At 36.2% G+C, this 13,861-nt stretch overlaps 1 protein-coding gene and 1 long non-coding RNA gene across 3 annotated transcripts; one reads left to right on the forward strand and one right to left on the reverse strand.

Annotated features, from left to right (window-relative positions):
• The first annotated feature begins 717 nt into the window (after positions 1-717).
• Positions 718-6,356, forward strand: LOC111259690 (uncharacterized). The gene is made up of 4 exons (XM_022831872.2): positions 718-1,706; positions 2,738-3,151; positions 3,646-3,908; positions 4,176-6,356. Exons 1-4 carry the CDS (start codon positions 1,501-1,503, stop codon positions 4,478-4,480), a joined length of 1,188 nt encoding a protein of 395 aa, XP_022687607.2. The 5' UTR covers positions 718-1,500; the 3' UTR covers positions 4,481-6,356.
• A 144-nt stretch (positions 6,357-6,500) lies between these two features.
• LOC111259691 (uncharacterized) lies at positions 6,501-12,008 on the reverse strand. Of its 2 annotated transcripts, XR_015310717.1 has the most exons (4): positions 11,783-12,008; positions 10,774-11,370; positions 7,998-8,280; positions 6,501-6,554 (listed from the first exon to the last, which is right to left on the reverse strand). It is a non-coding gene; the product is annotated as an uncharacterized LOC111259691 (long non-coding RNA). The 2 variants fall into 2 exon arrangements; XR_002679771.2 differs by lacking the exon at positions 10,774-11,370 and having other exon boundaries at positions 11,783-11,976.
• Between the last annotated feature and the right edge of the window lie 1,853 nt (positions 12,009-13,861).

The following is a 13,861-nucleotide window of genomic DNA, read 5'->3' on the forward strand; positions in this document are numbered from 1 at the left end:
TCTTTAGCGTGCATAATGTTGTACTTTATGTAAGTGAGTCGTATTGTCGTTTTGGTAAGTCAGAAAAAGAAAGGACATGCCGAATTTTAATATAAACATTTTAGTCTTATGTTTTAATTTTCTTAGTTTAGTTTAGTTTAGTTTAGTTCTAGTTTTCTTTCTAGTTTTTTTTAGGCAATTTTATTTAGTGTTACCTTATTTGATACTCTTGTCTAAAATGCTATAAAATATAAATATTTCATTGTTTATTATATATGTCATAATCCTTATTTCATACCATACATTCTGATAAGCTGCAAAAGGAGTGTTTACTTGAAGTTTAACAAAATGATAAATAGTCAGATATTAGTACGGTCTTGCTGTGAAGATATAGTCAAATTTGAGAACAGCCAAGAAAAGAATTATCAGCAAGTATGACCGAGCGGGACGCCCTAAACAGAGGGTGCATACGTGCAGTAAACGCGTGTTTAAAGTTTTGCGACTGGTATTTAAGCTTTTAGGCATTGTTTCAAATCTATACATATCTGATCAGAGCGCTCCAACATAGCTAACGCATATTTTACGGTCGTGGAAAACATTTTAAATGGTGTCATCATGAACATTTGTGTCAAAGTGATACTTACTTTCAACGGGATTAGCATAATATTTAAATAACTTGTTTAATGGACATACTTCTTATGTATATATAGACATATGTGTAAATGCATACATACTTGAAAATACCTGATTGCTTAAGAACCAAAGCTTCGTCTAAGAAAATGTGAATAGACAAGTGTACGCGTAACTTTGCGCTCTTGTTTGATATTTATATCAAGTCCATGTTAAAAAAAATAGTGATAATACGTCAACCCAAGCTACCTCTTTTCATTTACATATGTTCTTGACCGTCTAGATTTAAATCAGTCAAATGAGACACGTTAAAAAAATTAATGGACCTTAATTTTTGTTTATATTTTGTTTTTATAAGCGATAGTCTAGTATGAGTGGCTATTTTGGTCACACCGAAATAGCAGTCAGAGCAGCGAAAAATTAAAATAGACTGGATTAAAAATTTTACATGGGTGGATGTGCTGTCGGAATTTGTTGAGTATATTGTCTTTAAAATCGATTATCATATAACTCAAAATAATTTTGAATAGTATGCTAGTTTCTCTTTTTGCTAATATTCATTTCGCGATGCTATTTAAAATTTGATTTATCAGAAGGCCTATATTATAATTATTATATTATATCGTAATTTAAGTCTTTCTGCCACTCTGTAGTCTATTCATTTACGTAGATTTCAGAAACAAAATGTCATGTTTGAAACCACATATCACCTACGTTTTTCTGTGCCATTCCATATCCATAGGCCCTTTCAGCGGTTACACATGTTCAGCAAGCTTCTCTCAACAGCGACCTCAAAACCATTGTCTGATAAGCATTACGATATTAATTGCTTGGTAAAAGTCGCTTGCCGCCGTAGTGACCATCGGTGGCCTTAGATTCTACATTGATGCGATGTTCGGTATCAGTATCCGAATGCAAACCGTAGCTTATCAGGCTTTAATATGTATTGCTATCATTGGGTTCTGCGGGAACGTCGAGGGTAAAGCATTGAATGGTATGGCCGTTACGCATTTGGTGAACACGCGAGTGGCCGACCGCTTCAAGGACTGGAAGGATGGAGATGAATATGTCAACCACGACTACTACACACGAAAAAGGTTTGCCATACTTTGTTTGATGAAAACAGTTGGAAGCTCGCACAACACATCGAACACACTTTTTGTTCTTTTGTGGAGTCTATCTGTTATCTTAGTACAGATAGAATGAATTGACTCCTAATTTTGCATATTATAGTAAGAGGAAACTCAGATGTAAACGCTTAGGCTTTACTTCAATAATCAAGTCGAACTTTTGAGTGACGTTCTTAAGTTCATAAAAAATGAAAGCAGGACATAAATTAAAATATACAATGTAAACTGTCTTCAAAATATAAGCATTTGGCGACTTCAGTTTTCCACTTAAAAAGCTTATCCGTTTAAACACGATTTCTTTTAATGCGGACCCGCAACCGAGGACTTATTCAGGGAAGGGTTGATAGACTGTTGGAGATAATTGGAGACAGAACATATGTGTTTACGTTGGTTTTTTGGGTATATTTAGTTCCATTAGGAAACTCAAGAAAATTTAAGAATCCGGATTTATGACATTATTGACCCGCAAATGGACATGGATGGATATTTCGTTTCCTCGGTTTTTCCTCTGGGCCTTAACGTCACGTGTAGGATATATGAAATCAGTTTAGCTTGCCCAACAGCTGCTTGATAAACAGAGCATCGACAAACATTAGTATGACACATAATAAAACAGCAAACATAGCTTTCGTAGTTGACCAGCTGCTTTCTAAGCAGAACTGTATGCCCAATAAAGTTGGATAGCTTGCAAACTTTGCAGCAAGAGTTAATGAGCTTCCAACCCGTTCCATAATAATGTGTGAACTCTCCATTTGTTAAAAGCTAATTACAGCGAGATTTTACAAAACGGATTTAAACCTAGGAAGTTTGGATGATAACCCTTTAATATTCTGTATTTTCTCCTTGTTTGAAACCTTCACTATTGCTATTCGACGCTTAAACATTTTTTTCGTTTTTATTGTTTTTTTTGTAATTTTATGTGTTACTGCTCTTATTGTTTCTGTTTTCCTAATCGTCGCCGTCGTTGTCATCACCGTTTTTTGCTGCTGTTGTAACAGAAACCGCAATCTCGAGCGTGAGCGTGAACATGAACTCGAAGGTGAACGAAAGCGAATGCATGAAAGGGATCTACAGAGAGAAAGAGATCACAAAAACCTCCTTGAGAAACTCCGAACCACTCCGATGGCAGCCATCGCTCCAACGGGACCACTTTCTAATCCATTACCTCAAATGCCACGACCACAGCTTCCTCCGTTTCCGACCCAAGCACCCCTACCCTCAGCGCAGATACAGGCGCCTCCAATTCAAACCAGTGATAGAAATCTGGACGTCTTAAGTACACTACCAGTAGCTCAGTACGACTCAGTGAGTATGGCTACCGGATCGGGTGCAAATTGGTTCAGTAGTGCTGGCGGCGATGACGCCGCTAGGGAGATATATTCCTCTACTAATCTTGGCGGTGGCATTTACGAGTGAGTGCTTCAGTTTTGATGTATTTCCATGTAACAATACAAATGTTGTCAGAGCGACAACAATAAAATAGTATTATCATATACGTAGACCTCTGGGAATATTTTGTGTTGCCTTAGCAGAAGCAAGAAATCCGCACTGGCACAATTGGTTATTTGAATTAAATGTTGAACTATTGCTAAATACTATATTCTTTGTCACTGTTAGTTGAATTATACCTGCTTACACAGTAATTACACAGTGTAATTACAGTGATCTCATTTTGCTGTAGCATTCATAAGCGTCGACAAAGACTGCTTCGGTGACTCATTTTATCCTAGTTTGGTGTTATTTTCTCCGGGAAAACGTAAATTTCATTCACAAGTCTTACTCCATGTTAACGCGTAATCGAAATATTTCATGCTCTTGATTTCAATGAATTCAGCTCAGTTAAAACACTCTATTGCATTAACTAGTTGCAGTACTTCAATGAATTAAATTGGTGGAACCTTTTCAGTAACTTCGGTGGGAAAGGGTCATCTTTATCAAGTGGAGCGGATTGGCGAGAGCTAGCTCATTGGTATCGAGAACAAAACTGGGGACTTGACAGTGACTGGTCTTCCAGGGGGGGACACCTGGGGGGTCATGGATATGGCCACAGCTATGGTAAGAACGATCATAATAAGCATGGCGGATGCAGCAATAAAAACCATAAAATCAACGACATTAAAAATGGACTCCTGAAAGCTGGGGCCACTGCACTTTATGTCAAGAAAATCGGTGAGTACATCTGTCACATAGCACTTACTAGCCGGGATATTATAATTATATATGATAAAAGATAGAAAAATATTGTATTTTAGCATTCTTTTCTCCGCAGTGCATATGTATACATTATCCTTGTGCATTGGCCGCATAGCCTTGACCATCTGATCCGTTAAGATTGAGAACAAGCTTCATCCAACAGAACAGATTCATCCAATACAATATAGCATAAATAAGGCCACTCAACTTAAAAATAAGAATTCGGATTAATTTACCTTTCAGGCATTGCGTTCCTTGTAGCCCTTCTAGCACCTTCAATTGTCATTACTGTACTCGGCCCATTCCTAATCGCTCTCAGCTTAGCACCGTTAAACTTCCAACTCTATGGGTTTTCTCCAGCTGCCCTATCTACTCAACAACAAGCGCGGCAGCAGAAATTCATTGTGCCAGGACAACAACTACGTTCACAGCAAATTCAACAGTCGCAACCCCTTGACAAGTATTTAGCAATCAAGACTCCATCCGATGGTAAGATTAAAAAACACAGCCAAAAAAAAAAATACAAATTTAAATTAGTGCTCAATTGAGCTACTACAAAATTAAATCAATGCATTCTACATTGCTTATAACAGGCAGATGGCTTTTATTTAATGCTCTCATTAATTTTTTTGAAAAGTTTTTAATTATACCATCTAGCGTTGCCAATGTGATTGATGATTTTATATCGTTGTATTAACTTAAGTGGAATTAAAAAAATCACTGTTATTTATTTTTATATACCAGTGTTAGATAAACCTGTAAGGAAATCGATACTGTGGCTAGATTTAATAGGTGTTTATGACATCGATCCCTGCATTGCTTCAAATTTCACTTACATTAACCCAACTATTCATTAAATCATTAGGTTCGAAGGCGGTTAAGGTACGGAAACGCCGTAATATATCCAATCTGCCTAAATTCACACTAAGGTCAACAGGACATTCTTGGCCAGATAAGTAGTACTCAACAATACCTTTAGCTTCGCAGCCCGTGTCGATAAAGCACCGACGATTGTTAGGCTGATTAAATCATTTCTAACGTCGGAGGCAGATAATCATTAGATAAGGCCAATTAAGTTATATTATAGAAGAGTCCAGCTCTACTTTATCATATCCGGATGCAATACGTCATATGACGCATTTACAAGATAACATTCTAAATATGTGTGTGTGTTAGGCTATAAAAATCAGAAGTTTTAACTCGATCCTCAGAAAGCAAATAAAAGGCACGAAAATAGCACGTATATTGTTTGTAGGTACAAGACTTACATCGAAGATATCATATTAAATTATTTAAGAATTTTTTGCTCATTAGTTACTGTTTCCAATTACTCGTTTGCTCATGATAGAGTATTACCTAAAACGTCCTTTCATTGATCAACCCATCCAACGTTATCGTTTTGTCTAAAAGTTTACAAATGCATTTCAATTTGGTTACATGTCATTTGTTAGCAAAGAACAAAATATAAGATAATCGGAAATAAAAAAGAACATTGACAGTGATTAAGTTATAAAGTATGTTTTTAATTTCCTGTTTTTATCTTCTTTCGATTTATAATTCGTTTGTACCTTATTTTTTTTCTAAATTACTTCATAATTTGCTGATTATTCTATAATTAAGTTCACCGTTTCTGTGAAGTCTACGAGTGCACCGATGTTGAGTCTTTTTCAACTACCTTTAGATCTGTTTAAACGCGTTATCATTTGCTCTGACATTTGTTGAGTTTAAGTATATGTTTATTTCGTGAAATGTTAAAATTTCAATACTACATCGACCTCAATAAAAATAATGAAAACGTTTGGTGTTAAATGTGTATATCACAACCCGTATCAATTACAGGCATATTGCGTGAATCACCTTAATTCATTTATACGCTTTTCCTTGCTAGGGCTATGCCGTTGAGGAATGCATGCAAGAATAATAACGTTGTGCTAAACATGTTTATTATTTAGGAACTTTGCATGATATTATATATAATAATTGAAATAAAGTTTTGACAAAAAGTTGAGGATGTGACACTGTGTCTCTTGTACCTTTAAATAGGTCGCTGTCAAATGGAGGGTAAGTAGATTATAGAAGATTATCTGGATCCATGTGGCAACGAAGTGCACCAAATTTAGATTTGAAAGAACAATTCCTAGGTTTTTAAAATAACAAATTCTAAATATTTTCGAGACATGCCATAGAGAATAGTTACTGTATCCTAAAAGTCTGTGTTATTAGAAGACTTTAAGGATATATACGGCCGTAAGCAGATTCAACGATTGTTTATTTTGCTATACGCTCACCTGTTTCGACTTAACGCATTTAATTTATTCGAATAAACACGATAGTTAAGTTTGGAAGTAACATAGGCGGTTACACACAAGAAAAACATACTTCTAAAATTTATTTTGAGGAACAGTCCCTTCGAGTATATCTAGCTTCCGTTGTGTCTAGTTGCACACTGATTAATGCATTCCCTCTCTGTGGGAAAATTGTTTTCATTTCCACGGCATCCCCCGTAAATAAATTCTTCGCATTGGCCTGATGTCGCATTGAAAAACCATTTTGGGAAAGCAGCAAAGCACAGCCCGGTCTCCGCTGGCAGTTTGCATATGTCAGATGGAGTGGTAACCGCACCTAGAAAAAGGCCACGTAATCGGCATTTAGAATCAATATTGAGAAGTTCTACATTCAGTTAACTAGATATATAATAGACAATAGGTCGTAGTTTTCTGAGAATTTCTTTTCTTTTTTATTTCTGAGAACAGATCTTAGTCTATAGCTATCATTTATAATACAAGTGCAGAGCGAGTAGCCTTAGAACGTCCTTCCTTTTAGTCAACGCGGTTCGCTTCAGCTGGATGGAAAGAATGGGATGTCAAAGAATACGGCTCATATGAATGAGTTGCTGAAGGCCATAACCGATTTATTAAAAGCGTTCACAGGATCGTCAGGGTTAGCGTGCATTGCTATATGTATCAAGGTGCCAAACAAGTTTATTTTGACTTACATAAAAAAAAGAAGTCATAAAGAATACATCATTAATAAGAATTACGCTTTATCTTGTTATTGGCTGGCAGGGTTTTGAGCGCGGATCCTTCACAAATATTCTCGGAAACCTTATTCCGAGTCTTTATCTATTACAACTCTGCCACGGCCAGAGTTGGCCAGAGACTCCCGTGTCGTTAACTCAGCGACGATTTGTGTCGCGGCGAAACTTTGAGAATAGCCTGTCCTCACGCTCTAGCGTAATTTACGAAATCTAGCCCTCCCGATACCGTATGCTTTTTTGTGGCTATTTTTAGACTTTTTTATACTAAACCTAGTTGAAACGGTAGATAAAAAAAATATCCGGCCGTCTAACGACATCAGTACTCATGTACAGCTCTTCTTATCTAGCATACACCATCCTGGTATATATTCTCTTGCACTCAGTCTGGTTCCAACCTCGGTAAACTGCTAGGTCTTTAGGAGGCAAACGATCTGCGAGACGCTTGAAAGACAAACTGAGTATTGGATATTAAGGGTTTGCCTAGTCAGCATAGCACTAAACATGCTCACTTCTGTTTAGACTATTACAGCATGCCCTCCACCGAAGTAAGCCGGTCAGCTTTTACTTCCTTTTGTGGCACTTTTCAATGGCGACTACTGGCATTGGTATGATGTAATCAATGCAATGAGATCGGCACCGTTTATGAAGGTTGCGAATCTCCGTTGTCAACGGCTGCATCTTCTGTGAGTAGATCGCCGCACCTGGGGCAGCCAATATGTACTGCTTATTTTGACTTTGACAGCTTACTTCCAATGGACTTTAGCTACACGTGATCAACTCGACAGCCTCGCAAACAGTATTTGCTTGGGTTTGCCTTATCAAATCACATGTCAGTATATAATCCTGATAACTGGCATTAACTCAGAAAAAAAATAGAAAGAAACTAGAAAAAAAAATTTAATCTTGTGTACAGAAGATGTTTTACTAACCTGTAGATTTGCTGATTACTACAGATAAGAAAGCTACGCATAACGTCAAGTACCTAACGAGATAAAGTATTGCGTTATGTTTAATGCCTGCCATCGCACCTTCACGCCACAAGGTCCACAATTACACTATGAAGAGGGTCACACCACTACGCCGTGTTCCTTATAATATTTTTGACTTTAGTGTTGAACTTTGTATATGACTTTACTGTCACTCATTTGTCATTTAGCTTCTGCTTTGAAATAACGTTGAATGTTCGTCTGATAGGCGAATGACTGGATCGTTTGTTGTACGTACCTTATATACGTCAAAGAACATTTCCATCCGTCTCTCTCTCCACAAGAGCTTCACTCGCTTACATTCTGTGCATCCAGTATGGTATAACTGCTCATATCGACAAATCGTGCAGTAAGGATCCCGACGGCATGAACGTGGGCATGATAAAGTTGCATAAAAATGGTTTTTCGAATTTAACGTATTTTTCTACAGTAACGAAATAAATAGGCAGACTTAGCGCAGCTTCTTAACTAAGTCTTTGGGGGTTATCTTTAAATTATTCTCAAGTTAAATATAAATAAAACAGGTATAATCCTTCGAATATGAGGTACAAGTCATTCTGTTATTTGCACTATATCTTGAAGACGACCAATGTTCCCAAAGACACCAGAGTAGCGGGATTAGAGTAGAATAATAGCGCGTGGTTCACATTGATTCAAAATGCAGTACTGCTGGAGTATTGCCGAAAAGGTGCGCTATTTATAATTACGTTTTATTTCAAAAGTGTCGTGTCCTTATCCCAGCAATCCCTTGATAGGAAAATAATCTAAGTTTCTCTCTGGCTGGAGTGTATATATATATTCTACGCGGAAAGGCATGTATCATACATTCATCTAAATGCATAAAGCACGACTCAGGGGTTCTGCCAAATGCACAATTTGGAACTTCTACTAGACATCCTAAAAAAAGTAAACAAGGTATTTCTAAACTTACAAATAATCATTATTATGCTGATAGTATTAACCATCTATGATAAATGTATACGTGAAGCGCCTATCATAAAATCAAGTCTGTTTCGTGGAGTATTTAGTGGCGACACCGGTTATGCAACAAAAATGCAAATCAGAATACTTGAGTTAGAAAAGTTTTTTTACACAAGGAAAGTTTTGCGACTATTTCGAAAATTTCCTATTTACATTGTAAGCAACTATAAACTCAGAAAAGCTGAAAAACGAATATAATATATTCGGAGCTCTGAGTAAAAACAGTAATAGTTTTATGAAACAAACGTCATGCCTTGTAGAAGAACTGCATCTCATCACTTGCAACTACAGATGTACATCACAAACGAGTTTTCAAATTTACATGAATTACAAATGTCCATTTTCTAGGAACCGTTTTATGACATGTAACTAGTACGAAAGTGTCATCATTGTAAGTAAAATCCTAGTAGAAGAAGCGTGTCCAATTCTAATACTACTTCTTGGAATACTTCTTAGTAACGTGTGCCTGTGCACCATTAGTTAGCAAAATGTAAACCGCTATATCGCCCTTTTGATATCATTTCGTAATTCTTTTGAACTCAAGTGTAGAGCTGATGAAGCAGTAGATCATTCGATAGCTCGAAAGCCTATATTTTCCGAAGGACCATACTAAACCTACATAATACTCAGTTGCAAATTTTCAGCGACCCTTAAACGCGAGCCCTATTATTAGCTCTAATAATAAATACGTTCGTTATTCTAACAATTAATTATAAACACTAGTATGCAGCGTAATTTTACGCATGTTTCTTACTTCACTCCAATAACTTTATTTCGCCATGATAATTCAGATACGTATATTATATGTATTTTGAAATTATAGTTGAAGCAGGTGTCACTGAGTTTTATACTATTGAGCTGCATAAAGGAAAAAGCTATTGCCGATAGACTTACACAATCGTATATATACTAAAAAGTGATAACACGAACGCTTAGCATGCTTATTCTTAGTCTTTTATCTAATAATTTAAGAAAGAATCATTACAGTTGATTAATGTCGCTTCGTCCGCAGTAACAGATATTATATCATCGCATCTAATTTTAGGAAATTGCCAGCAGCCCATAAGAAAAGCAAGAAACACGATTTGTGGTACATATCTGGTACTGCCTGTTTGACGCAACAAGCACAGAAGTCGTTGCTTCTACGCGTTTATGCAATCGGCAGGTATGAGTGTTAGCCAGGAAGAGCTCAGAATTTCACGACCGATTTTCTGTTAATGTTAGTCTGTGATATATGCAAGTCAATTTTCAATCTGGTTTAATTTACTATGCTATTAGAAATGTATTGTTACTACAGTACGTGACATACTTTAATGAAGTCTTTTTGTTATTTACTTTTTTTCTCAGTAGAGAGTTTTTAGAGCTTCAATTATGTGCCAATACAAGCACAACAGATATGAATCACAAAATAACTCCACCTTCCTGAAATTTTCATAGCGATTCATGGATATCATAAAAGGTGGTAGTTGTTTGTGATTTAGTTGCATGTAGCTTTACAACCCAGAATTCTAATCATGATGTTTGATAAGGCTTAACTCTAAGGTGACCGAGCATGAACTGATTTATTATTATCATTATATGTTTGCTACCAGTAGATTTACAATGTCTGGAAATTATAACCATTTGAGTCGATGATAAGCGGACCCGCAAAGATTTCAGCAAAATAATATGCCTATGAGCAAAATCTCCTAAACGGCATTGAACTAATGGAATTTTTATTAAGACAAACGACATGACATGCGCTGCCTCAAATGGTACATGATTGCTAAAATATCCGCGTTCTAGCAAACCAAGCGCAAAAAAAGGAAAGAAAAGCCAATAGCAAAAAGGTACTTACACATTTAACAGCGCAATAGACCACATACAGTGTAGGATGTGACATTACTTTAGATAATCATATTATTATTATTTAGTCTGGTAATGACAAAACTGAGATCATATTTCGAGCTTTCGACTGTCTCTACAGAGACACACTTAGTACACGTTATACATAAAGTAATGCACGTTAGACCGAAGTTTCGCTGTTGAATGAGTGGCTTCGAAACCACATTTTTGTTCCAATAGTCAATGCAATGCAGATGTACCTTTACAAATAAACACAATAACACTATACAATCACAGCAATAAGATTGGAGCTACCTAGAAACTCAGAACTATCTTTTTTCAAACGAAAATCACCTAGAGCCCAGAAGTTCCTCTGTCTGAATTAAGATAGAATTTTTCCTGGATGTTCCGCAGTATTTTCAACAATACAGTTCAACAACAGTTCGTCGTTGAATTTTATTGCTTGGTGTCAATTACCTGAGATGCATCTCAGTTTAATCGGGCTATATAACATCAATAAGATTCTTTTTGTGACTTTCAGTTAGCAAGGATCCCTCTTGCTTTTTGATAGCAGCATCTCATCCCATACATAAACTCGTTTTTTGCATGACTGAAAATTAGCATAGCTGATCTTAATATAGCATTCATTATCCACACAAACTGTGCAGTCTAAACTTGTAGGGTCTTGATATGCTGTTTACAATATATGAATTTCTCATCTCACAAATTTACTCAACCCTTTTTAAGCACATTTTCCTTTTCTCATGAAGATTTCACAATTAATCGAGGCAAGCTGCTTAGAGATAGAGTCAGCAATTGGACTGCATTTGTGTAAAGGTCTAGAAGGTAAATACAATTCGATATGATAAGATAGTCGTAGCGCAAACGTTTTGTAGGCTCGTCACCCTAACAAAGGCATTTTAAAAAAAAAGTAAAGCATTTCGTGCATTCTGAGGTATAGATCGTATTACCTTTCATAAAATCAAATGACTTGCCTAAAGTCTTTTTATGCTCTCACTCACCACACTAGAAGGTAAAAACCAATAACCTTCCTTAAATAAATCCTGATAAATTTCAACACCTTCGAAATTTCGAATTTCCGAGTTCGAATTTCTTCGAACTAAAGTCGGAACTCTATTCTCACTATGTTTTGACAAGTCCAAAAACTGGGCAAAACCTGCATTAGATCTAAATCCGATAACACCCTTTCTTTAAGACCGTGTGTTCGATTTGTCTCAAGCTAAAGGGAATGGAAGTCGCTAGCCGTAACTAGAGTGTGATCACGTCCAAGCAGAGAGGTAAGTTGCTCATCCGTCAAGTTTTTGTCGTCGCATTCACTGCATCAACGTATGCAGTGGAATATACATAGGCGACACGCATGTGAGATCAATTGATCCCTCAATTAATCATTTTACAGTGAAGGTGCTTGTTTACAAGGAGATGATGAAGTAGCGAAAGTCACAACTTCGCACCTGTTGACGTCTTCACGTTTACGGTATATGGTGTACCTTTTGTCACAACTAATTTAGAAGTTGGTTTAATATTACAAACGTCGGCATTCAATGAGAGAGGCGACATAAATTGGTCTCTGTGATCAAAAAGGCAGTGAACTGAATCTGCTCGGAGATTGAGTGAAGATGACAGAATTAAGAAATCTGTTCATAGTAGTCATTTTTAGTATAATTTGCAGTTTGTGTTCCAAAAGTCCGTGATAGTCGCACGCGCCTAGACGGTACGTATCCCCGAGAAAGATATTGTTTTCTAAGAGATCCAGTTTTCACCAAAAACCTTCTAAAAGAAGAAACAAATGATTTGGCTATCAAAAATATCAGTCGTACGTAGCCTTAGTTTAAAAGCAAAAATAATAAGTAAAAATTCTTTAGTCCTCAAGGTGTGCATGCATCTTTCCCGCACTTATTTTAAAAACGCAAGTTGGAGCAGAAAACGTTTTCACGGTAAGATGTACAAAAAACCTACCTCTAATGTTAAAATGTAAGTGCTAACGCGAAAAATGTGCAGTACTTTGTGGTGTTATTCCTATTGAAGTCGACAGCTGCCTTCTTTTAGCTCGATTGGTTAGTAGAAGCAACACGGGCGAAGGGAACATTCGCGCAACGGACGCAGTTCGATGAAAACACGTTTTTGTATATTGGTATTTGTTTATCCTTACCTTATAAGTTTCAGTATGACTGTTTCGGTAATTTTTCCATGCTTAATGGTAAATAAAAAAAAATGCACGTCAAAAATGTTTTCCGGTTTACTTTATGTCAAGTTCTCTTGTAATGAAAAATATTTTAATCTTGTACATTTCGACCATTCTTCTAATATCAACAAAAAAATGTTTTTTTTTTTGCTAGACTTGCGGTAATTCTTAATACGTTTCGAAATAGTAAAAAAAATATCTTGGCGGTCCGGAATTTCAAACACTGTCAAGCATGTTTTATATGTCTTAAGCAATTTTTAAAAGATTTCATGGCAATCATCATAGCAGTGATAATATATAATAAGACCTAATAAACACTTGTAGACGCCTGTAAAGTTTAACAATTTTTAAATTTTCTTGAACTATGAAAATCGAAGAAAGAATTAATGAAACTGCAGAGTAACACAACTACTTTAAGTTGGATTTAGGCCAAACAGGTTTAAACTTACATTTGGTAAAATTTGGAAAATAGCAGCATAGAGTTAAATAGCGTCTTATGTATTTGTAGTGCGGATTATGTACTAGAAAAATATTTATACGGTGCCTTCGTATTTAGAGGTACGTAGATATGTAATGCCAGTCACTACCACACAGATTAAGAGGTAGCAATCACCGAAATATGAAAAACTAGGATAATGAAACAAAATGACGAAAAAATGTATTAGACAATATCCAATCATAGTTCGTCTATTGTGTTTTTGAACCATGCAGTGGCACATGAAAGGTGGTTTTGTACAATGCGGGATAACCTATTTCTCTAAGCCATATAACAATTTTAAGTTAGGTATATTCCCAAAGAAGTTGTAACACAGCTGCGATATGCCATGTAGTTAGCACTAAAGATGTTGAAAGGATTATTGAAGGTTGCAATATACGTTACAACAACGATAATAAGCTG

Source organism: Varroa jacobsoni, unplaced genomic scaffold, assembly GCF_002532875.2.
Source record: "Varroa jacobsoni isolate VJ856 unplaced genomic scaffold, vjacob_1.0 scaffold_358, whole genome shotgun sequence".
Lineage (NCBI taxonomy): Eukaryota > Metazoa > Arthropoda > Arachnida > Mesostigmata > Varroidae > Varroa > Varroa jacobsoni.